The sequence below is a fragment of the Perna viridis genome, chromosome 9 (assembly GCF_037379345.1).
Source record: "Perna viridis isolate PV_CMFRI_1.1 ecotype Kerala chromosome 9, ASM3737934v1, whole genome shotgun sequence".
Taxonomy (NCBI): domain Eukaryota; kingdom Metazoa; phylum Mollusca; class Bivalvia; order Mytilida; family Mytilidae; genus Perna; species Perna viridis.
Window position 1 is genome coordinate 1,704,915 of NC_142453.1, and position 26,988 is coordinate 1,731,902.

At 31.9% G+C, this 26,988-nt stretch overlaps 1 protein-coding gene across 1 annotated transcript; it reads left to right on the forward strand.

Moving 5' to 3' along the window:
* Positions 1 to 103: 103 nt before the first annotated feature.
* On the forward strand, positions 104 to 26,973 carry LOC148606067 (protein strawberry notch homolog 1-like). Its single transcript, XM_088543724.1, has 31 exons — positions 104 to 177; positions 889 to 1,008; positions 1,621 to 1,761; positions 2,154 to 2,864; positions 3,237 to 3,351; positions 4,368 to 4,577; positions 5,768 to 5,852; positions 6,391 to 6,481; positions 7,188 to 7,349; positions 8,075 to 8,210; positions 8,512 to 8,617; positions 9,127 to 9,280; positions 10,044 to 10,226; positions 10,637 to 10,734; positions 11,046 to 11,191; positions 12,682 to 12,867; positions 13,917 to 14,120; positions 14,828 to 14,961; positions 15,916 to 16,044; positions 16,668 to 16,803; positions 17,194 to 17,306; positions 17,547 to 17,618; positions 17,808 to 17,907; positions 18,759 to 18,833; positions 19,344 to 19,490; positions 19,668 to 19,762; positions 20,909 to 21,001; positions 21,318 to 21,464; positions 22,384 to 22,464; positions 22,913 to 23,105; positions 23,509 to 26,973. The coding sequence occupies exons 1-31, from the start codon at positions 160 to 162 to the stop codon at positions 23,652 to 23,654; spliced, it is 4,527 nt and encodes a 1,508-aa protein (XP_088399850.1). The 5' UTR covers positions 104 to 159; the 3' UTR covers positions 23,655 to 26,973.
* The last annotated feature ends 15 nt before the right edge of the window (positions 26,974 to 26,988 follow it).

A 26,988-nucleotide genomic window follows, 5' to 3' on the forward strand; every position in this document is an offset into this window, starting at 1 on the left:
CATTGTCATGATCAGAAATATTCTGAATAAAAGTATAAGTATTTTTTTTAATTATGTCTATGATTTTTATTGTACGTCATCTTGCAATGAATTGTGGGAAATTAGGGAAAGGATGAAATGAAAACGCCATGATCTCTGTGCGGGTGTCTCTCACGTAAAATGGCCAGTGAAGACAACGTAAGAGAGAACGCTTCTTTAAATGGTGTTATTTCGTCACTTCTATATCTTAAATATTATAATACACCATACGTTTTCTGTAAAGATCCAGCATAACTTAAGATGAAAGCAATAAATTTCTTCCCTATTTTCTATTCAGTTTTATTATTGATCACATGCAACATATAAGCAGATTCTGTAATTTCGTAAGCCATGATTCACTTCTGAAATACTCCTCAAGCCTCTGCAATATCTATATTACTTCAGTGTGAATAGCAGGGTTATTGTGAGAATTCGTTCTTCAAATTATAATTTACTTGCAAAAAAAACTACATGTAAATGAAAGGCATGGTCATGGATCAGTGTAGTCCAGTTAAAAATGAAGTTTGCTGAGACATTTCTTAATCTTGCGTTTATGCCTCCCAATCACAGGAAAGCATCCATGTGAAGTAAAAAAATAATCTTTGGAGACTGGATAATTATTTGGACATACAACTACTACTATGACCCATGTAGCCCTAGAAATATACTGTTGAAGGGAGGTTGGATTTTTAATTGAACTGCTATGATAAGACAATGCATCTGTAAAGAGTATAATAATCTGGATTTATTAAAAATGTCAAACCCTGCAAGGTTTATATATCTTGATTCAAGAATACTTAAAAGTGGTCACTATGAGTATGAGGAATTGGTTCATGTTTTATTAAGTAAACATATTTCTGATATTTGCAGAACCCTTTTACTGACATATTGTCTGCTGCATTGGATGAATCTGGAATCACTGGTGACTTAGATGAGTTTGATTTCACTGTTCCAGAACCAACTCCCCCGACTCCAACTGTACAGTATGCAGTAAGTTGTACATGTACAACGAATGTATCTATAAAGGTGTATGATAAAGTGCAATTACCTAACCAACAGAAATATGTGAAATTAAAAGTAACATCAGGACATAATCTAGCTGGTGAAATGGAGATTTAAGTGGCCAAAAAATTTTGAAAATCACTTTTAGTGCCAAGTCGTACATTTTTGGGGAAAGCAAAGTCGTCACACAATTTTGCCCCATTTTGTTTATTATTTTGTGTACCTTTATCCAGTTAAAATATGAAACTTTTATTATTATTTGTCTATTATTTCTAATAAACTACATGTATTATATTACTAAAACATATTCATCATGATACAATAAAATACACTCACAAAAACCATTTCTCCCTGTTGGAACTCGCTTTTTTCTATCACAACTGAGAAGGAGAAGTCACATAGATTATGCCCTGAACATTTTTGTGTCAACAACGGTAGTTATAAATATAGGCTTATAATTATAATGACTTTATTTACCTCTAATTTCAAACGCTGCACATTGTTTTTCTTGAAAATAAAGTGCAAATTACATACATGTAGCATACATACTTGTATATTTGTATGGTAATAAATTGATGTTCTTTACTTCTCACATTTTAGGATCCCAATACTTTAGTTAACCAAAATCCATATGTTCAACAAGAAACAGTAGTACAGAATCCTAATGTGTTCTCCAATGCCTTGAAACAACTGGCCACACCCACTTATCCAGCAGTTTATCAGAATCAAAGATCTAGTCCGGTGAGTGCTGTCATGTTATTAAAATTTGTCTTCTTTTTTTCCCTTGTGGTGCTAATATAATTTTTTTTAAAAGTGAGGTTGACACAAACTGTACCTGGTTTGAAATCCAAATGACTAATAAAAAGAAATTATGGTTTTATCTTCTTGTTTTATAGTAGTCTCCATTTAGAATTTATATAAAAAAAATTGATGCAAATTCCTGAGTTTTAGGAGTAAATGTATGCAATTGCAAGAGAATATTCATAGGTAAATGAGTAACTATTACTATAAGTAGTGCATTGGAAGTGCTTTCTGATTGTCATACATCAACTCTTGAAACCACATATTTTTCTGATTTGTTTCTCATTCTTTCAGTCTTTCATACATTTGTGAGTATATTTTTTTTATCACAGGTTGTGTTTGCCAATAGTCCAGCCGCAATTCACAAGTCTGCTTCATCACCTGCTATTATCCGGGTGCCTTCAAATGCAACAGGTCAATATATAGGACAAAAGCAGCACATTAAACTCCATCCTTCTGGTCAGGGTGGTCAGCCAAGAATAATCAAAATAACCCGTGTTGGAGCCAACTCCAATGGCCAAGGAGCAATTAATCTTGCCAATTTACAAGGTGCCGGACCAGGAACTATAAGGTTAAGTAATAGTGGTGCAACAAGCATCAATCAGTCTCTCCCTGCTAACCTTGCAGGCAAGAAAATAATCATTACAAATGGGATAGCCAAGACTCGACCATTAGACAATGTACATTCTAGTCTTCAAAGTCAACCTGAAATTGTACGCAGTACTAACTCACCAGTGCAATTCATAGGCCAGAGTGGTTTTAATGGAGGAAAGATTTTCCCATCGAGCACCTCTGGCATTTCTCTTTTGAACAAACATGTGCCTCAATCATTGCCAAGCAATATTCCTGCAATGGTACACAGCCCTAGTATGCCCAACTTAGTACATTCTGCAAATGTTAGTGTTCCAAATGATGTTAATGTTCTGAAAACTAATATAACACAGAAGGATATTTCTAGACTCTGGTCAAATCAGGATTTTAAATTGAAATCTGTGACACAAAATATTCAACATCATGCTGGAATGAGTCGTAGCTTGAGCCAGGTTTGTATTTTCTACTGATGCTAGAAGTTACTAACAATTTCTATATGAGGTCTATTTCTAAAACTTACTGTTACAAATTATGTTCATGTCAATATGATTTGAAGCAAAACTATCTTAAAATTTTATTTTCTTCTCTAAAACACTAGTTTTTGAATGTTCTACTTTGAATTATCATGGTTATTTGGATTATGTGGTTATAGTTTTAATTAAAAATGAATGCTTCCTACAAAGCCAATATGATTATAAAAAGAATTTTCATAACTTCATTGAAAATTCTAATTTGAGGGACTCTCATTGCATTGCTTTTCATGTATTTTATTGAATGCTTCATACATGTATATTTCAATAATAGATGATTTTGTAAATTTTTAGCAAAGTATAGGCACTAGCTTCATGTCAACTAATCCATTAGAAGAGGAAGATGTTGAGGAGGAAGTTCAAGAACTAGGACATGCCGAAACCTATGCAAATTACATGCCCAAAAAATGTAAATATATTATGTCAAAACAATCTGTCTTAAGTAACAAAAAGACAACCAAGTAGAAAAAGAAAACTCTGATTCTGTTTTTTTTCACACCTGCATGTCAAAAACATGACATCCATGAAGAAAATAATTGTTTATTAAAGTGCAACCTGAATTAATATAACTTTATTACATGTGTATTTATTTAAATCTTCAGTCAGCCAAGTAGGCTTATGATGCACTGTTAAATCATCATATATATCATTAGTACATTTGTCTGACATCAATGAAATTTTTGGTCTGTAGGACTGTTTGGTTGATAAGTAAGTTTTTCCTTCAAATTATTTTACTGACAAATAAAATTTTAAGAATTAAGGTAGCTGAAAGGACTACACATTAAAATTTCAATCTCTCAAATTAGGTAGGGACAGTACTACTGGATCACTGTTAGTATCGACCTATGCATCTGTGTTTTATCTCTTTCAAATTGCTTGTATGTTCATCATTTCCAACTTAACAGTTTTAAGTCATTCATGGTTCAGACCCCTTTCATATAATTATATATATAAAACGTGGCTGACACTCTGTTCCAGTCACTATGGTATATTGAGTGTTAAATATTACATGTATGTAGTTATAATGTATCTGCTTAAACAGTTTTTTGTATACATTTTTGGGAAGCAAATTTTTTTTATGTTCCTTCTTCTGGACTCGAACTCCTACCACTGTGACATTTATGGCAACACCCCCTGCACAAAGTCCAGCACTGTCAAATTTGTGCAGGGGGTGTTGCCGTTGATGTCGCATGGTAAGAGTTTGAGTCCTGCAGAGGGAAAGTTCAAACAATTGTCTCGCAAATTTTACAGCTCTTACATCGTTGGGAATATTTCAGACCCTTCTATGCTTAAATTGTCTTCCCTGTATCAGTTTGATCCAATGGAGCAGTGTAGCGAATAGAGCCGTCACATTCAAGATATATATGTATAAATATGTATCATGTATATATACAAATATATTTATTGTATGTTTTTTTTTTTCAGTAAATATTGGAATTAAGCATCCAGATCCTGTGGTCGAAACTAGTTCCCTGTCCAGTGTAGAACCTCAGGATGTGTGGTACAACTTAGCAATTCCAGAATCTACTATTGAAGCAGGAGAGTTATCTGCCCTTCAGTTAGAAGCTATTGTATATGCCTGTCAGAGACATAACTGTATATTACAAAGTGGAGATAGAGCTGGATTTCTGATAGGTTAATGCTACATTCAATAAGTTTAGAGATAACTCTGACTAAGAAAAGATATTGGACAATTGGACTCATATTTACCCCCTCCACCCTGCATGACTGTTAATTAAAAACTTGATGTGGAGAAGTTTTTTTTACTGTTGTTTAGAATGTCAAATGATGGATTTAGCAGGTTTAATCACCTTTACACCCATTTCATTTTACAATGATGGAAAATATAATGTCCCGATTTTGGCATTCTGTATTTTTCGTAATTTTGTTGTTTTTCCATCAAATGAAAATTGATGAAATGGTGACAATAAAACCATAATTAAAAAATCAGTCCTCATATGTTGATGCATATCACAATTTTCTCATTTACTCATAACTTTTTCCAGTTATTCAGGGGACCCCATATGGCCCTTACCGTAACTTGTCCATTTGGCATCATGTTTATCCATAATTTTGTAAAATGATGTGCCTTATAAGCACAACTCCTAAACTGTTAAATGAATTTTGATGAAAGTACATGCAAGTTGGGCATTGTATGTAGATGTGCTTGATTATTATCAGATGTTCATGACTAAGTGTTTTGATTTTTAAAAGTTTAGGTGGAAGTAAGAGATATTCCTTCTGGCTTCATACTTCTTATCAACTCACATGTCTAGTTGATGTTGCCACCTGTCATTTTTGCATGTTTTTTATTTAATGTCAATCACATAAGAATATTTGTTAAACCCTCCCAAACAGCCTGTAGAACCACTTCAGTATATTATTTTATTAACCTTGAAAAATGTTAAAATGAATGACATGTACATGTACTTCCTTAGTACTCTGAAAGAAAAGACTGCTTTATTGTTTGAAGTAGTTCTCATTGAAAGCCAATTGAAATTACACTAAAGTAGATCTTATTTAAGGCTGAAGAAAATATTTATCCTGTACTAGTACAGTGAAATCTGTTTTAACAAATTCCCTGAAGGACTGATTGATGTTCTCGACAGGGACTGAATGATGTTCTTGACGTGTTCAGTTTGCACATGTTTCTGTTGCATTGCAGTTGCTTTAATGTATTAGGAGACTTCATCAATATCTGGCCTCAGCATGACAAAAATTTAAAAATTCAAGCAAAGTCTTGGAAAAAGATGACATCACAAACAATTCAGAATTTTTTTCGACTTGAGTGATTTAAACATGTGTAAGTGTCAAACGTTTTATAGGTGACGGTGCCGGAGTTGGTAAAGGAAGAACTGTTGCTGGAGTTATCTATGAGAACTACTTACTAGGCAGGAAAAGGGCATTATGGTAGGAACATAATCTCAAGGCATAGTGTAAAAGATGGATTTTGAAATATGTTTTGAGCATATTGAAGTTTATTTTGTGTCACTCAGTATTTCATGAAATTGATCATAATGTTGAATACTATACTAAATACTATACAAATGTAAGGATACTAAATGTTACACATTTGCATCATTACTAGTATTGTTGTTATAAATTATTGTTATTTTGAAAGCTGCATCAACATTTTAGTATAAATGCCATACATGTATGCCAGGACTACCAGTTGATTTTATTTCTTATTGTTATATTTTGTGTATATTCATTTTGTGTGTATTTACATGTTTTATTATTTTAAGCAATAATCTGATTTTGACAAGTGTACATGAATTTCCTTAACTCAAAGTGATATAAAATATAAACTTGTATTTCATTATATCAATGTATTATGATATTTTTGCAGTACAATGTCAGGGGAAAAAACAAGTAAATAAATATGTACAATTTTGAATTTCATCACTATTTATGTAATTTTCACTGAAATTTAAGTTTGCTGTTTCAGGCTTAGTGTTTCTAACGATTTGAAAGTTGATGCTGAGCGTGACTTAAGAGATATTGGAGCTGGTAGAATTGATGTCCATGCTTTAAACAAGGTATGATTCAAGAATGTTAAAGGATAATAAATGGTTTTGGAGAGGTTTACTTAAACAAATAGTTTCTTTTACATTGCATTCAAAATTCAGTCTCAAATTTTTAAAGCAAGATTTGGTTAAACCTGTCCTGGGTAAATGTTGCTAGACAAAGACACAGAAGACTTGCTTATCCTTACATGTATGTTGCTCAAATATAAATATTACTATCAGTGATTCACCCTTTGCTTCTCAAATCATATGGTAATTTTGTACTGCATTGTAAAACATAAAATATTGTATTATATAAAAACTAACCATGATTAATTTCCATTAGAGAGTATCAATGAATTGTATCGCATGCTATTTCTTAGGCATATTAATTTTGCAGATTCTGTCAAGAGAACATATTAGCATGTATCAATGTTCACCTTTTTGAAAAAATGAGAAGCACTATATAGTGTTAAAAAGAAATTTAGCTGGTACTTTTTTCACATCTTTCTGTTCACCTTGAAAATAGCAAAAACAAATACACCATAAAAATTAATACAGCATTCTCATCATGATATACATGTATTAATACAGTAGGTCAGCATTCTCGTCATGATATACATGTGTTATTCTCATCATGATATACTTGTATTATTCTCATCATGATATACATGTTTTATTCTCATCATGATATACATGTATTAGTTTTCTTTTTATATCTTTTTCAATCTATTTTCAGTTAAAATATGCAAAGATTTCATCAAAAGAGAATGGCAGTATTAAGAAAGGTGTTATATTTGCTACTTACTCGTCTTTGATTGGCGAAAGTCAGTCAGGTGGCAAATACAAGACCAGATTAAAACAGTTACTTAAATGGTGTGGCAAAGATTTTGATGGAGTTGTATCCTTGAGAATGTTACATCATTACTGCAGCAAACTTTTGTTTTATTTTCATGCATGTCAAACAACTGTAGTGTTCCATGCAGCTTCTTCTGAAAAGGGCAGGGTAATCTGGTAAAAAGAAAGGCCACTCAACACTAAATGCAGACAAATTTGAAAGCACATCATGCAGTCATATATTTAGCCAGAAAAGGGCAGAGCAACTCTGTACACCCATCAGCAGATACTATAGTATTGTTAGCCATCATCAATCTTTTCATGCATGTTACAGAACACAAGCTGTACTATAGTGTTGTTAGTCATTGCCATTTAATCTCTGTGGTAAATGAGTCTTGGATGAAATACATTGGTGTCTTAAAAACCATAAGCTGCTTTTAATTAGTAAACCACGATTAAATAGAGTTGTACAGTATTTGTGCTTAATTTAATAGACTCAGTTGGTGAAAGAGATTAAAAGATCTTAAAGTAGGAAATGGTTAAATTCTTGTCCATGTTCGTTTAAAATTGTTTTTTTTTTACTTTTGTATTATTCCAACAATGTCTTGCAAAACTCAGTGGTGTTTCTAGGGGAATTTTTTTGGGTACTTTGGGAAAGGTCCTTTGATTTTCATTTAGAAATATTCACTTGACATTCAGGTCTTTGGGAATTCTGCACGATTTTTCAAATAAATAAAAGGACTCTGAGGTATATTAGAAAAACATTGTAGCTTCCTTAATAAGTACCAGATTGTATTTGATGAGTGTCACAAAGCAAAGAATCTGTGTCCAACAGGATCCAGTAAACCAACAAAAACTGGACAGACAGTGTTGGAGCTACAGAATCGTCTTCCTAAAGCTAGGATCATTTATGCAAGTGCCACCGGTAAGAGTGTTATACAAATATTTATTTAATCAGTGGCTTTAAACATGAATGCATAAACTTTTTTTATTTATTTCTTTTTATATGTTTAAAATGTCAGCTACATGTACATACATGTTTGTTTTTTTTCCTTAAAAAAAGGCATAAAGAGAATTTTTTTTAAATTGAGAACACATGTATGTACATGTACATGTTTATCAATACAATCAGGGACCAAGTTACTTAATATTTTTCAGAAAATTGTTAGAACTGATTTAGGTAAAAAAAAAATAACAGTTTAGTAATAAAGTTTGTTTTTCTCCAGGTGCATCTGAACCTAAGAACATGGCCTACATGACCAGGCTTGGACTGTGGGGACCTGGTACACCATTTAAAGAATTTAATGACTTCATTCAAGCTGTGGAAAGAAGGTAATAGTCTTTGGGTATACCAGCTTAAAATGTTTAGAGGTCATACATGTACATATACATTTAACAGACTTGCATTCATTGTCATGAAGCAGGATATTTAGACCATTTTATGGATTTCTTTAGACAGATGGCAAGGATGGCTGTCTGTCCATCAGTTTTTTTATTTAACACTGTGAACAAATTCATGGTCGTATTATAGTACCACAAAGTAGTCCTAGGTAGGGGTCATCATCTTCTAACATTTAGTGTCCAGACAATAACTTGAGTATCAGTGTATTGATCCTTGTGAAATTATTAAAAATGGAGCCATACCACAAAGGAAGTTTGGGCCAATTTAATTATAATTATTTTGTATCCAGTATAAAATATTCAATATCAATCAAAATTCAGTATTTTACCTAAAAATTAAAACTGAAAATACACTTCAGCATCTATTTTTTTCAAGCAAGTTCCAAGGAAATTTGAAATCAAAGGGAAAATGTTATCATGTTGTTTTTGTGCTATTTCAGAGGGGTAGGTGCAATGGAGTTGGTTGCTATGGAGATGAAATTGAGAGGAATGTATATAGCCAGGCAACTAAGTTTCCAAGGAGTTACGTTTAGAATAGAAGACATTCCATTGGAGGAGAATTTTGTAAAGTGTTACAACAAAAGTGTTCAGCTGGTATGTTTTAACAGTCAAGTTATCCAAACATATACAGATAATATTATACATGCAGATAAAATATGCTGAATCGAACTTAATTTGTATAGGATGGTAATGGTCATACAGTTTTGGAACTTGCCTGACAAATACTCAATATAGAACAATTAGGCTAACTTTCTGTACTTTTGTGCTGGACTGGTACCTGAACAGATCCTTGCAACAAAAATTGTGATCGGTCATCGATCCATCAAACTGACCTATCAAACTGGTGATCGCATGATGTGACCACAGAATGGTCAATATATTTTACAGTTTCCAGTGTTTTCTCTGTCAATTTTACACATATTTACCTTATGAAATAAATTTTAACATCAATCTATACCTTTTTTTACATTTTTTTTTATTTTTAACAATTCATTGGTCATTTTACGTAACAAAACTGCTGTCAGATCGGTCACAGGTCATCAGTCATCGATCCGTCATACAGTTGCAAGGATTGGTTCGGGGACTGTACGGTTCTGTAATAATGAGTATAACAAGCTATGAAATGCACCATAACTAATGTTTTTTTTTTGTTTTTTTCAATATAAGAGAAAATTAATGTTACTTTGCACTAAATTACAAGAAGTTTTGGGGAATATTGGACTTCAGTGTTTTATTTTTTTTTCCCATGTCCTATGAAAAAATACATCCTTCAGGACATGGGGCTTAGTCCATCAGGTGCCTATACCTGTACAAACGATTATACTAAACCTATAAATGAACTTTCTATGTATTTCAGTGGGTAACAGCAAGGGACAGATTTCAGAAGGCTGCAGATTTAATGGATGCTGAACATCGGATGAAGAAAACTATGTGGGGGCAATTCTGGTCTGCTCATCAGAGATTTTTTAAGTATCTGTGTATATCTGCTAAGGTCCATGCATGTGTCCGATTATCCAGAGAGGCAGTTAAAAATGGCAAGGTATGAATTCAAACTGTTTGTTTATGTATCTCCAAAGTTCATCATCAATAGACAAGGTCATTGAAATTAAGGTTTGCTTTACAAAAAAAATAGTTCGAGTCAGTTGTATTTGCAGAAAATCAATGTGAGTACTTAAATTTTGGCTTGTAAAAAAACAACAGAAATATATTATATTTGAAGTGTTTGTGCATTGAGGTAAAAAAAATTATTTAACCCCTTACGTATGTAAATAAATGGTATGATTAATGTTTCAGCTAGTATATTATTGTGAAAACAAAATGATAATGTGTGTGCGCAAGGGGACAATGTGACCTCTGCATTACATTTAGTTCTGATCAAAACATTTCAAAAATAAAGTCGATTTCCTTCTTCCTTTATGTGGCATTGACTGCTTTTCTTTTCCTTGGCAGTGTGTTGTAATAGGATTACAGTCAACAGGAGAAGCTAGAACTCTGGAACAATTGGAAGAAATGGGAGGGGAACTGAACGACTTTGTTTCTACAGCTAAGTAAGTTTTTGAACTAATGTATTTGTGGTTTGACAATTACTTGCATACCATTCAAACTTCTCTTCATCTGGTATTTATTCTGCTGCAATAGTCGGTTTACAATTTGCCTGTAGTTGAACCATACTGCATTATTTCTACCAATATGTATATGTGTGCATTATAAACGGTCTTATTTTATAGAAAGGAAGATGGCCATTGCTTTTAGATATTGATTTATCAACAATTATCTTAAATTTCCTTGAAGTTTTACTAGGGTAACAAAAATATGCTGTAAGGTTTCCTTTAACTAAAATAGATGTTTTAAATTGCAGAGGTGTCTTCCAGACATTAGTTGACAAACATTTCCCTGCTCCAGACAGGAAGAAAACCTTTGATCTGTTTGGGGAAAGGTTTTCTAGCTATAAAAAGGATGTTAAAAAGGAGACCAATACCACAAAGAACAATAAACGCAAAAATGGTAAGCTATGTGTGTAGTTAAAGATAGGATTCACTCAAGAGGGTTATATTAAACGCAAAAATGGTAAGCTATGTGTGAAGTTAAAGATAGGATTCACTCAAGAGGGTTATATTAAACGCAAAAATGGTAAGCTATGTGTGAAGTTAAAGCTAGGATTCACTCAAGAGGGTTATATTAAACGCAAAAATGGTAAGCTATGTGTGTAGTTAAAGATAGGATTCACTCAAGAGGGTTATATTAAACACAAAAATGGTAAGCTATGTGTGAAGTTAAAGATAGGATTCACTCAAGAGGGTTATATTAAACGCAAAAATGGTAAGCTATGTGTGAAGTTAAAGCTAGGATTCACTCAAGAGGGTTATATTAAACGCAAAAATGGTAAGCTATGTGTGAAGTTAAAGCTAGGATTCACTCAAGAGGGTTATATTAAATGCAAAAATGGTAAGCTATGTGTGAAGTTAAAGCTAGGATTCACTCAAGAGGGTTATATTAAACGCAAAAATGGTAAGCTATGTGTGAAGTTAAGGATAGGATTCACTCAAGAGGGTTATATTATATGCAAAAATGGTAAGCTATGTGTGAAGTTAAAGCTAGGATTCACTCAAGAGGGTTATATTAAATGCAAAAATGGTAAGCTATGTGTGAAGTTAAAGCTAGGATTCACTCAAGAGGGTTATATTAAACGCAAAAATGGTAAGCTATGTGTGAAGTTAAAGCTAGGATTCACTCAAGAGGGTTATATTAAACGCAAAAATGGTAAGCTATGTGTGAAGTTAAAGCTAGGATTCACTCAAGAGGGTTATATTAAACGCAAAAATGGTAAGCTATGTGTGAAGTTAAAGCTAGGATTCACTCAAGAGGGTTACATTAAATGCAAATATGGTAAGCTATGTGTGAAGTTAAAGCTAGGATTCACTCAAGAGGGTTATATTAAACGCAAAAATGGTAAGCTATGTGTGAAGTTAAAGATAGGATTCACTCAAGAGGATTATATTAAACACAAAAATGGTAAGCTATGTGTGAAGTTAAAGATAGGATTCACTCAAGAGGGTTATATTAAACGCAGAAATGGTAAGCTATGTGTGAAGTTAAAAATAGGATTGACTAACGAGGGTTATATTAGATCTTTGGTCTCCAAACCCTATTTGATTTGATTATGATTGGTAAGTTTCAACCAGGAAATGAATGTTCTGATAGCTATGCATGTATCAAAATTTCTGTACCTCACATTTTAAATGTCTTGGCAAGCTTTAGTTCACATCCTTCCCAACATACATGTATCTGTTATGTGAAGTGCCTTCAACAAATTTCTTCAAAAGCTCTGAAATTGTGATAATTTCTGAACAAGATAATGCAAATTATTAAAACAAGGTACCAGATTCTGCATTTAAGTAAGTGGGATAATATTTGTGTTACTTATGGAAGAATTGATTGACTTTTTGCATTTTATATGAGTGCATGAAATGACAATAAGTATTGTTTTATTTCAGCTGACAGTTCCAATAAAAAATCTAAGAAAGTCAAGACAGACTCGTCTGACACCAGTAGTGATTCTGATTCCTCTGACTCTGATATCAGTGACATTGACCTCGGACTAGGAAGTGCCTCCAGTTCAGAGAATAGTGATATTGATGATTTTAATCCATTTGGTGCAGGATCTGACAGTGACGATGATAGTATGTTATTGTTGTCACAAAGTGCTGCTATCTAGTTGTTTTAACAAAACTCAGTAATTCAATTGATTTCACTAAGCGCTGTGATCTTGTTGTTATCTGTCTATATTAAGCTAAAATTGCATGATGATAAACCTAAAGCCTGTCCAGATTGAGAAATGCTTCTGAAACCTGTCTGCTGCGTAGACAATGACACTTATGTATTATGTACTAACACATTGAAAACTATACTTAGAATGCATTGTATTGTTTATTTGTTTGATCAATAATCTCATCATAAAGCAGTGATAGGGATTGGAGGGATGATTTGCCTTTAATCAAACTCCAGATGAAAATGACCCAGTGTTGTTTAAAAGGCACAAGCTCAAAAAAAATAATCACATTATAAACTGTGTCATGGTGCAGATAAACCATTTAAATTTTTCCACTTCATATCTAGCTTCATGTATTTACTAAAATGTTTCTATGTATAAGCTTTTTCATGTTAAGAAATGGGCCCTACCACAACATTACTTTAAAAAAATACTTAAATCTGGGAATATTTGTGACGTCTTGACTTCTTAAAGACTAATTGGAATTTCCATAGGAGTTAAGAATATCATTTTCCAAGTTTTGGGACACCAGGGCTAACTGTTATCTTTATAGGAATGTTCCTACTATCATTTGTTATTAGAATATTTGTATTTACATGTACATTTAATAAGTACTTCTCTGTCTAAGAATTAGGCAAACCAAGTAATTTTACCTCATAACCTCTAGAAATAAATTTAGTTAAAATGTACTTTGATATGGAAAAATGGTAGGATTCCTGCACTTTCTCCTTATTTAAGCAGTCAAAATATATGTCACAAATGCTTTATATATGAATAGCTTTTCATTTGTTTTCTATATGTATTGAATATAATTGAGGCATAAAAGACTTAATTTGTGAAAATGTGCCACCTATTGCCTGATTCTTACACAGAATGGTTCTAAAAGATCTGAATTTCAGCATGCTCTTATAGATTTTCCATTAACATATACATGTATTAAAGATTGCTTTCTTTGTATAGATCCATGGTTGAAGAAGAAGAAAGGCAAGTCAAAAAAGGTCAATAATAAGAAGAAGAAAAAGAAGGATATGGACTTTGATGAAGAGTTTGACAAGGCATTAGCTGCTGCAGGTCTGCTAAAAAAGTCTAGTTCTGTTGTGGAAACAACAACTTCTAACAACAGTAGTAATCAAGGAGACAGTAATACTAATGGCAATCTCTATAGTGAGTATCTGGGTCAGGCATGATATGAAAGGTGTAGATAAATGTAGATGTCAACAACATATAATTAATATTTCTCACAAAAGTTTGAGGTTTCTGTACATGTTTATTCCAATGGAAGCCACTACTTACCAAACATTCATTATTACAACAAACTTTTGATTGTATGACAATTTAAGTGTATTAAAGGTTTTATTGTGCAACTTGTAATAGTGGACCGTAATAGCTTACTGTTAAGTGTGAGACGTACTCCACATTGAAGACTATAATCAGTGTCGTATTGACTGCTTCATTGGTTGTTTTACGAACATTTCTCCGACATCTTTACTTTTGTGTCAATTACAAATTGAATGTTACATTTTTAATATTTCATTGGCGTGTTAAAGCATTGACCATAACACATTTTTAATGTCCGAAATGTGCGATCAGTTAATGCTTTTGCATGCCCATGCGACATTAAAAATTAAACATTCAAATTACATTTCATATTTTGCTCTTACTTATTTCTATAATATTTTAGGTATACATAGAAAATAAGCAATACACAGTGATCAATAAAGGTAGTTCATTTATTGTGGGCTATATATAAGTTAATTTTCCAATGAAATTTGTGTATTGTAATTTTATACTCAAAAATGGTAGTTTGTATATGTGTTGTGAGCCAGATATTGTAAATGGATATCAAGGCTTGTATTGATGTTTCTGTTCAGGTATGGATTCAGTAGAACAAGCCATTGCCATGAAGAGAGAACTGATGGATATGTTAGAAGAATTAGATGATCTGCCACCAAACACACTGGATCATCTTATTGATGAGTTAGGGGGACCAGAAAGTGTAGCTGAGGTAGGAAATTTATTAACAATGTAATGTCTTCCTCATCAAGTGTTGAGTAGCATTGATAATGTCATTAACTGTCTGCAGGATGTTGGCTGCTTTGTTTAAGAATAACAAGGATTTCAAACGGTTGTGAAATCTTTTATGAAGATTTAAGACCTTTCACAGGAGAACAATATAAGTGGAAAAAATTGATGGATAAATGTGTTTGGTTTTTTTTTTATTATTATTTATCCATTTGAAATTTTGGCTGGGAAAGGATTGTTCTTGATTTTCCATAGGATTTGTCGTTGTAGGTTTTATCAATTAAAAACATAAAAGAAATAACAAGGATTTCATGAAAACTTCTTGAATGACATATTAAAGTGTGTTTAATGAAATTATGAAAAGAAAAGTGGGGTCACTTTATGCTATAAAATGGATAAAACCAGAGGAGTCTGAAAATTTTACAAAAGTGGTATGAGCAGCAAAAACATCTAAAGATAGTGAAAACTGTTTAATGGAATCCTTATCAGACCAAACATTTTGTGCAATTTAGGCCATTGATTTGGATTAGAGTGGGCTATTAGTCTTTTATTACATTCAAACTGAAAATTTAAGTCAGAAACACTAAGTAATATGAAGATTTAGCCCGTTGAAATTCAGAACAACCATTAAAAATGTCCTGTACTTTAAATTTTAATTTTGATCATGCTCGTAGTGAAGTTATTCAATCTTGTAAAGTAATCTATAATTTAAAAAATAAAAAATCTTTAAGTCAAAAAAAAGTCCAAGCACAGTAAAAGTCTAGAATGTTTCCCCATTAACTCTGTGAAAAACTGTGTAAAATATTTTTCAAAAATAAGATAATTTCCCTATCAACCCTATCTTGTTCTTGCTGATAGCAGGAAACTTTTTTTTTTTTTTTTTTTTTTTTGCCTTATACAAAGAATGTAGTTCTCACGATGGATTTAACTATTTCAGATGACAGGTAGAAAAGGCAGAGTAGTTAGTACTGATGATGGTATCAGTTATGAATCTCGTAGTGAAATGGATGTTCCACTGGAAATATTAAATCTCACTGAAAAACAAAGATTTATGGATGGAGAAAAGGTTAGTCATGGTTCACAACGGTCCTAAGAAACAATTTTAAGTGTAAAATTAGTCATAAGTTATGATGTTATTATTGATCAAAGTACTGGGATGTCATAACTTACAACTAATTTTACTCCTGCAATATATCTTTTGTGAAAAGGGCTGCAAGTTTACAGTTAATTCAAAAAATTTTCCCCAAGGAAAACAAAGTATATCACTTCTATGCTATGGTACATCGACTATAATGAATAACATGATCCATTGTGAAATTTAAAATCACTTGTATATTGAAACATTGACATACATGTACTGATGTTGTTGTATATTGAAACATTGACATACAAGTACTGATGTAGTTGTATATTATATTGAAACATTGACATACATGTACTGATGTAGTTGTATATTATATTTAAATATTGACATGCATGTACTGATGTAGTTGTATATTTCATAGTATTTAGAATATAATATTAAGTTCATCTATTGTTTATAATTAGGCCATTGGCAAGTATTGCATCAATGAAACAATTAATTCACATTTAGAAAACAATTTTGAAAATTTCTGTAATAAGCTTGTCAGAGTTGAGATTTGTTTGTAAATGTGACCATGCTGCTTATTTTGTTTTTATCCTCTACAGGATGTAGCCATTATTTCTGAGGCTGCTAGTTCGGGTATATCTCTACAGTCAGATAGAAGAGCTGTCAATAGAAAGAGACGTCTCCACATTACACTAGAACTGCCATGGAGTGCTGACAGAGCCATCCAGCAGTTTGGTAAGCATTCAGTTCAGTGACATAAGAAAGTTTCCATGAAGCAGAGCTCAAATTTTGAATTTACAGAATATTTGAAAATTACTTTAGACTTGAGATCATTCTTTTAGCTGAGTTTTCCATTGTAGTTATGATGAAGTCCGTGTATCATGTAAATATTTCCAAGTTTTGTGGTACTTGGGTGTACTCTTGATGCAATAAATTATTATATAAGGCTGAGAATATTTTTACTGATAGAAAAACTCCTAGTGAAGTATATGGATGTTACATTCAGAAGTTTACGTACATGTTGTTTGTTCTGATAACAACCATTGTTTTAAGATTTGTGAATTTTGTCCAAAGTCTCAGATATTTATATTGTTCCAAAAATTTTTTTTTTCTGTGTTTCTACAGGAAGAACTCACAGATCTAACCAGGTTACTGCCCCTGAATATGCATTCCTTATCTCTGAACTGGCTGGAGAACAGAGATTTGCTTCAACTGTTGCTAAAAGGCTTGAGAGTCTTGTAAGTCTTAAATGTAGTGTGTTTTTGAATTGAAGACTATGGGTTCTATCTAAGAATTTCATGTATTGTTGATGGGGTACAGATTTTCATTGTTTTCTTAATTCAGTTTAATCACACATTAAATTTGAATTCCAAACAAATCAATAACTTTCATTAAAATAATATTGGTATGAAACCATAAAGGGACATTATTGAAATACATGTATTAGTAATGTTGTATAAGTTTATTTTTAATTTCAGGGTGCTTTAACTCATGGTGACAGACGAGCTACAGAATCCAGGGATCTTAGCAGATTTAACTTCGACAACAAGGTATTCTTACATTTTTATGACAAAAAAATCAAAAAATTCAAGAGGTTATTTTTATTGCAGGTTATAAGTGTCATTTAAATGTTGTTTCTTTCTAAAGTACACAATACATTCAGTCATCAAATACATGTACTATAGCATGACCCTTTAGATGTTGATGATGTACAATGAATGTAATTGTTTATATTATAGTATGGAAGAACTGCTTTGGAGAGTGTGATGAAATCTTGTCTGAGATTTGAGTCACCATTAGTACCATTCCCAGCCAACTATCAGGGACAATTCTGTGATGGTAAGTTGATTGTTTTTGAGTTAAATTAATGACTCTGATGTTTGAAAATAACCAATTATAAATGTAAAGTACCATACTGACTACTGAATTGTTTTGAATCAAAGTAATGTCTCATATTTTAGAAAATAATCAAGTATTAATGTAAAGTATGAAATATTCTGTATGAATAATGTCAAGTAGCTAAAAGAAAGTGGATCATACTGTCATATGGAAATTATTATTGCATCATGCATGATTTTCAATTGTAAATAGGAAGATATCAGTAGAAAACCAATTTACTTATTTTTACTCTACATTATAAAAGCCTCCCAAATATCCAAAAAATTTCTGCTGGTTGTTCATGTTTTGAATTTTTCTGAGTGCTGAAAAACACTGTATCTCTAATTTTTTTATCAATTTTCACATCTCCTGACCGTTGTAAGAAAAATATTTCTCGTTCCTAGAGAGATTTGAGTTCTCAGGCGCTGATTGAACGAAATAGAAAAGGGCGATTGGTTATTGTGTGATTGTGTTGCATTGTCTATAAAATCTCATTTTTTGAAAGCTTTGTTGTGATGTTTCTAACATTGTGCTCCAATAACAACTGTTGAAGTCATAGTATTACTTTTGCTAGAATTTCTGCCATGACACATTTTCCTGATGACACCATAGTAAATTTGAAGAAACAGAATGTACAACTTGAGCTTGTCGGTTATGAATTTCTTAAGTATCTCAGCAAGCTTCGTTATAAAAACTATGAAAAATTACTTTTCTTGATGTGAGAAATTTCCTAAAAAAGGGATTATTTTTTCTTTGAGGACATGAAATTTGTACTGAACAGAACTTGTAACCTTTGATTTTCTTTTTAACAGATGTGAGGAAAGGTTTGGTTGGTGTTGGTCTGGTATCTGTTGATTCCAGGGTCACTGTACCAATTTTGGACAAAGGTAAGAAGGAGTGTAATTAATTATACCCCACTCATTGGAGGAGGGAGGGGGCTATATTGTTTGTCCATCAATCCGTCCGCCCCCCCTTTTCACATTTCTACAACAGATTTTTGTTTTATGAAGGAATCGCTTAGGCATTTGGTATATTGCTTTTGCATAATGATTTCTACTGTGTCTCCCATTTCCAGGTTTCTGTCTTATCTACTTCCTGCTTACTGTACAACTTAGTTAGACAGGAATGGTCGAGAGGGGGTATTGTAAGCACGAATAAGCATGCAAAGTCTTGGCTAACGAAGAAAATATAGCCAAAGTAATAAGAAGTACCAGAATTCATTCAATAAATCAATGGTCACATTCCTGAAGTGTATAAAACACTTACAAATGAATACAACAAATACTACGTTGAATTCATTGGTTAATCAGAGCACTGGAAAATTCTACATTATGACTGTCTGGAATTCTGGCAGTCAATATTTGAAGATTTACATGTACATTTTCCTTGTATTACAGATTATAACAACATCAGCAAGTTCTTGAACAGGATTCTAGGAATAGAAGTTAATCTACAGAATGCTCTGTTTAAGTTCTTTTCTGATACACTGACAGCCATTATACTGGATGCCAAGAGAAGTGGAAGGTGGGATATGGGAATTTTAGGTTAGTATTCAGTTTTGTTTGTTTTGTTTTTTATTGGGAATTCTATTCAGTTTATTGATTTTTGTCATCTTTCAAAACTGTTTAGATACAGTAACCAGGATATGTCAAGTTAATTTTACTTACAAATATCACAGTTTTAATTGGACTTATAATTATTTCATCTTCCAAACATTGCAGATCTCGGTGCTGGAGAAGAAAAAGTATCCAAGAAAGAAACAAAGACATTTGTTGGGAATGTGGCAATGAACACTGCAAAAACAGAACTTCACACAGTGAGTAATATGGACCCGTTTAAACACATTCTTGAATCTGTGACTTTTACATACATGTAGCTATTGTCCAATGTGTACTTCATATTGTAGAATCTTCAAAAACAAATACATCATAATCATGTTATATATGCATGAGAAGAATTAGGTCGATAATGAAGGCAGTTTATTTTCTCATCTATGAGTTGATTTTTTTTGCATTGTTAATTACTATGGAAAATATGTATATGGCAGATTGGACATTCCTTTAAAAAAAATCTGTCAAGCATGTTATATGTATATTTTTATGCCTAACTTGTAACTCATTTTATCGCTGTTTTGTTTAAAATCCCTTTGATCTTGCTACACGATAATTTTCAATCTCACACCAGTCGAGTAAGAATGAAAATTATCACTAGGTTCTATGTCCTCGTGTGACATACAAGCAACAGCGTAGGAATATTAGACGACCCAAATAACCGTCTCTTTGTTTACACTGTATGAAGTAATGGCTAATTTGTGGCAATATTGTCCAGTCTACAATGGAAAATGATTAAATACAGTAACTTACCCGATTAGAATAAATAAATCCCATGACCGTCATAGTTGACCGATTTTTTTTCTTCTAATGATGTGTATTACAGCTGCACAACATATGTGACGTCACGTAGCACGTGGCCGAAAAATAGCCTCGAAAGGAAATTTTGCAGTGCTTATACAACTTATATATTTAGATCAGGACTACAGAAAATAAAAGAAAACTAATACCTTGCAATTCAGCAAAACAGTGATAAACAGATTGTTAAATATTTTTTCAACTCGCAGGAGTTTCTCATGCTCATCTTGTCTCGCAGCAAAGCCGCTTGATGAGATGAGCATGAGAAACTCCCTCTCGTTGAAAAAATATTAAATAATCTAATATTCCATGTAGCAGGTGGCATTAATGTCTGAAATAAAAAAAAATGAAATGCTTCAGTTTGTTGTATAATAACTTCTATGCTATGAAAATGCTGTCAGATTTTAAAATGAGAAAGTTTTTGTAAGTCATTCCACCATTAATATAGAACTTGTGTTAACTACATTATTGTGCATAATGTACTTGCTTTATCATACAAAGTCCATGTAGTCCACTTGTCAATGCTCTAATGCTATACTAATACTTGATTGTAGGTGACGGTAGAAAGAGGGATGTCATGGACACAGGCTCTTAATATGTACAGGAAATACTCTGGCGTGGATGATGGTTTTTATGTCTCTTCCAATGTAAGTTTTACTGTTTATAAGGCTCAGGCTCTGTATTTTTTTGTAAGAAATACCCTGATTTGAAAATAATTAGTGGAGCTGATTTTATCTTATTAATGGAAAAGTCCATTTTTTTTGTTCCTCCATACCACTTCTGATTACACTCTAAAATCAACATCCTTCAACAAATTTGATTATCAATTTGGCACATCGTGACAGCAAATATAATAGAAATTTCTTTGTTAACAGTTATTTTATATCAATATATTTTATTTTTCGATCACAGAGACATATTTGCCAAAATGCATGTTATAAATGTATGATTAATGTTCTTCAGGACAAGTTTTGGAAGAAGACAGCCATTTTGGCTGTGTACCACACTACAAACAAGAAAAGGGAGAAGTTATATGATGTCTACAGACCTAATACTGGAAGACAGCCCCATCCTGAATCCATCACTAGTCTACAAAGAAAATATAAAAAGGTATATCTAGAACATATTTATTATTTTAATATGACTTGCTTCAAAGCTCTTTAGACCAAAGCCATAGTAAAAAAGTGATAAACTCATGACCAACAATTTGTGCACCATGTAGGCTGCATTTATTAAAAAAATATGAAAAAAAAACAATCCTATTAGAATCGAAATGAATCACAGAAATTCTATTTTATCATTGTTTTCCCATGGGCAGGCCATTGATGTTGTTATTTAAACCTTTGCACTTGCTCAGGGTTAAAAAATGCAGCATAAATGACCAGCCGGTGGAACAACAATGATAAAATGGAGATTCCATGATTTATTTCTGAATTAATGTCAATACAGTTTAAATAACCTTGCATTGAAAAGGTAACTTAATACAAACCATCCTTTAGGTGATGTAGCAAATATGATATTTCTGGATTTAATACTACTTCTTGTACCTCTACGCTTTCTAGAGATATATAGTAATCATGGTGTCCTTCCATCTGTTCATGTATGTTTAATAATTTATATCGACAAAACAATAGATTTTTGGAACAGTTTCAGAAATACTTAGCAATGATTTATTGAATGTTCCCAGTGTAAAATAAAGATAAATACTTCCCACTAAAATTAATTCAGTAATTTCACTCTCAGATTCTTCCCACCGAAACATGACAACACAAATATCAATCCTCAGATCACAAAAGTTAAAATTTATGTTGAAAAATGCACTGAATTTTTGAGAAGATCTATTTAATAAGTAGGATGCGTAATCAGAATGTAATCACTTGAGCCAAGAAAGCATTAATATTTAACCTGTACATGGTACTTGTTCAGCATATTGTTAGGTGTTTTTCAGCACTTGTTATCATATATTTGTTATTCATTCTTTCCAATTATCAGAAATAAATTGTTATAATTGGGTCATTTATATTTGTAGGTTTTACCAGATAATGCTCAGAAATGGTGGGAAGATCAGTATATATCTTCAGCTACTAACTGTAGTCATGCTTTCTGGCAAGTCTTAATTCTTGGGAATCAGGGGTCAATTTCACAAATAAATCTTTATTGTATAATAATTGGTTTGTTATGACACCATATTTATACTGTTTTTGTAATTTTTGTGAAATTTTAGTCATGGCATACATGTACATGCAGATAATAGAAAGGGATTTAAATTGTAATTTTATAAATATACAATGACATAGACCATTTAAGAAAACTAATGCAATCATCAAATATGACATAATATCAATTAGTATTCCAGCTAGAAAATTGAAGCAGAGGTGCACAATCATTGAAAAAAGGGCATGTCCACTCAATTTTAGGTTCATCTCAACACTATCATTACTCTGTTTCCATTTACAAAATAATTTCCAAATTTTGAAATTTTACCTTTAAAGACAGAAAGTTTTACTCCAATTTTTAAAGAATGCTTTATAAGTAACTACTTGTGTGATTTTAGGAAGGGTAATTGTAAAAAGACCGCTGCAGGTTTGACATGTGATGTTGGATTGCGGACCAGAACATTCCATGTATTGAGTGGTTCTGTATTAAGTGTATGGAACAAGTTGGAAAATGTATTAGCATCAGCTCCTGGTGGAGTCAACACTAAAATGCAGATTATCAGGCTCAGAACTGATGCTGGGGAGAGAATTGTGGGTATGTACATATAATTGTGTCTTGATTCTGTAATGATGGTTACATGTTGATGAGGTAAGATTGTTGAAACTTAATTGCAAACAAATTATTACATACCTAAGTAATCCCAATACACTCAGACATAAGCTGGTTTAAAATATGGATTTAAAAAACATCAAGACAAGTTAAGTTACTCAAATCAATTATTAACAAAAATGTTAAACATGTGATACACAAGGGCTAAGGTAGAGTTTTGGAGTTTATATGTTACATGTATGTGGTTCATCCTACAAAACAATATATTTCATCTACAACGTGTACTGAATTTGAACTTGCTTAAAAAAGTAGCATTAAAATGAAACTCTTAAGAAAAAGAAATACTGAAAAAAAAGGATATGTGAAAATAAAATTTTATTTCTTTCAGGGAGTTTGATTCCAAGTAACTGCCTTATAGCACTGTGTAACGTACTGTCTCAAGACTGTGTTCAAACTTATACAGAGCAACATACCCAGCCTATTGTTGTTGCTGAGGATGATTCTCATCTTAGTATGCCTTCCTTTGATTTCTAACTCTGTGATAACACAATGTTGGCTAACATGATTTGTGATAGTTTCCTGAAGATCTCATGTTGGGTTACTACCAAGTTCCAGACAGGGTAGGGCGTTTGTTTCTCACACAAGGATGCACACAGGTCTTTGGAGAATCTTGTAGAGGATATAAATAGAGAAAACAGATGTCACCTGCTGTGTGGGACTTGGGTTACTGTATTTCCAGAGATGTTTTATATTTGTGTTAAATCTGTGTTAATTCAATTAATGTGTTGCTATTATTTTCTAGAATTAACAGAAAAGATCAATTTTACATTTACATAAGTTGAGACGTTTTTATTCAAATTTTTGTTTCCTTTTTCTTGACTTCAAAGTCTTTTCAGGAATGTACTGAATTGGAACCAATAGCTTTTTTTCTTCTACATTGTATTTTTTTAAGAAAGACAGAAGTGGTGCTTTGTTTTGCATAGAAATGGTCTTCTCTATCTTGAGGTAAAAAAAGGATGCATAATCAGAATATTTATTGTTGAATGTTAATGCTCATAGAGCTCTAGTCAGAGAAAAAGTTGAAAGTTGATTGGAGGGGTTGAGGTCATTATAACATGTATAGGTATGCACTTCTTTGTGATAAATTGTAAAATCTTTACTTGCCAAGAGTGACAGTTATATTGTAACTGAAACATTATTGTAAAGTTTCTAATACACAATCTTGTAAGAGGTTTTGACCAAACTAAGCGCACATTGATAATTTAGTTGAAGATAACATGAAATTTACTGATGTTCAATGTCAAAAGTCAAGATGATTTTATGGCTGTGAAGTTTCAATCTTGTATTTTCACACAAGAAGAGTAGTCTACCCTTTAAATGATCTTTTGTACCTAAGAAGTTGAAAATTGGGCTTTTAGTGGGTCCAGAATTATGATTGAGGAATGCTTAATCAAAGTCCCTTCAAATTTGACGCCATGCTCTTGACAGGTAATAAAAATAAGGAAGTAAGGTTTCTTTGATCACCAGATCCAGTTACTCTTGTTTAGATTGATTATATCCCTTATTTTTATTTCCATTTTTGAAAACATAATGTTTAGCTTAATACATGTATGTGCAATCATACATGTATGTAAAGAAGTGGATATTTATAATGCAAGTACTGTATGTGTTTCTATTCCACAAAAATACTATCCTTCAAATAAGTCGGGCATACACACGTAGAAGAATTGCGACTTCATGAAAAAGAATATTAGCTTACTAAGCATGTAGAGTACTGACCTTTACCCTATAAAACTAACATTGTTTATACACTGGAAATCTTGATAAGTGTGATTTAATATCATTTGCAATTAGTGAAGGGTATGACATGATTTTGAGAGAGGAAATAATGAGGGGAGTATGGAGTGATAACATTTATATAGTGCTTAGAGTATGATAAGATGCACATTGTTATTGTGGGGATTTTATTGTGTATTATTTCTGTACTGGTTTTGTAAGTCTTCTTTTTGAGCTCCTAAATTTCATATTTTTTTATTGTTTGTGACTGATTAGAGGTGTCTACAGAAAACCTACTTAATATCGGAATCTTGGACAAATTGTTTTTGGAACTTGCCTGATAAAAATTCCATTGTGACATCTATTCAAGGCATTTAAAAATTTCTTTTAGACTGAAATATTTCTCAGATGGCAATTATTGACATTTGATTTATAATTTGTAAATATAATTAAGCTTTGATTCGAGAAAAAAAAGTGGCTACCTAGATCACAAAATAAGTAAATTTATTGATGAGAAAAAATGACTAAGCAGAAAAACCTTAACATCTTAAGACTTGCCAGTTTTATGTGGTTTATTGTAATGTGTTCCATAAAAGATGTGTTTCTGTTTAACTCTTCATATATGATAAAGTTCTGTTGAAATCATTGATATATATATATATATATATAGTCTATCATTCATGTTTTTCTTTTTCATCATATATTTAATGTTCTTCATGTCGGAGCATTTAATCTTGTTTATATACAGTTTTTATGTGTTAGTTTGTGTCTGCATGTGTCTGTGAGTGTTGTTAAATGTTTGTGTGAGTTGTTAAATGTTTGTGTGAGTGTTGCATACCTTAAGTCTAGCTCTAAATGTGTGTGATTTTGTAACTATGGTGAAAGAAGATTTAAGTGACATGAATTAGTAAGTAATATTACAGCAAGTGAAATAGTTATAATAAAATATAACTATTATAATTATATAAATAATGCCCCTTATAAAATTTCCAATTTACTACCTAAGACTGGTCATCAGATAATTCTTATTTGGTGAGAAGTAGGCCGACTCTTTCCCCTGAAATTAACTTTTTTACTTGCTGTAATATATACTGGCATACACTTTGCATTACATTGATAGTATTTAAAAAAAAAGGCAAGACAACAATTTGACGGTTTTATAACTGGTTGTGTTCTACAGAATAATAAACTGATTCAAAATCAGTGAATAATGAAATCCACCCATTTTTTTTAAATTGCATTTTTTCATTTAATCATTAAATTATCACATTTGGGTATTCTGATTTTTTTTTTCTTTTTAAATCAGCTTTGTCTTTATACATATGTATCTTGCAAAACATGATTTATGAAAATTAAGCTTGTTCACTGGAGCATAAACTCATAAATTAAGCTTAGTTTCCGTTATTTTGATATAAATTACATGCATTCATTAGCTCATGAATAAACATAAGCTATAGAAAACATGAATTATTCATTAGCTGCTGTCAGATTTGGACCAATCATTACAATCAATATTTGAGTCTTTTCCATACATGTATATGTAATGTATATTTGGAAATTGTATGCTCTTGTGATCATTTTTATAACAGGAAAGTTCATATTTTCAACTCACAGAAAAATATTTAACTGTTCAAAAATATTCATATTAATGTTATTGAAAGAAATTCCTTTTTAAGATATGTATGCATGATTAATAATTGCATAACAAAAATGCCTCGAGTACAAATGCTTCAACTGTATAGAACATCTTAATTTCAAATTGTAAACAATATAAATACATTGTTATAGTGAGGGTCAATTTTTTTGTAAAGTTATGGGAGCATATAGTTAATTTTGACAGTAGAAATTACAGTAAGAGTTTTGTTTTGTGAAATGATAGGGGTTAAAAGTTCAGGTTTGACAGAGCATAATTATTGATGGCTGTATCAAGTGTAAGGGTTTTTAGTACATGTAGTATGGATGGTTTTCCTGCATAAAATGCTAGTAAAAGAATAGAATCTTCCATTTAAAATATTGTATTTGATATATCTTGTTTGTTTATGCAATGTCTTTTGGTAAATAAAAACAAACAAATTAATATTGCTTATTTATT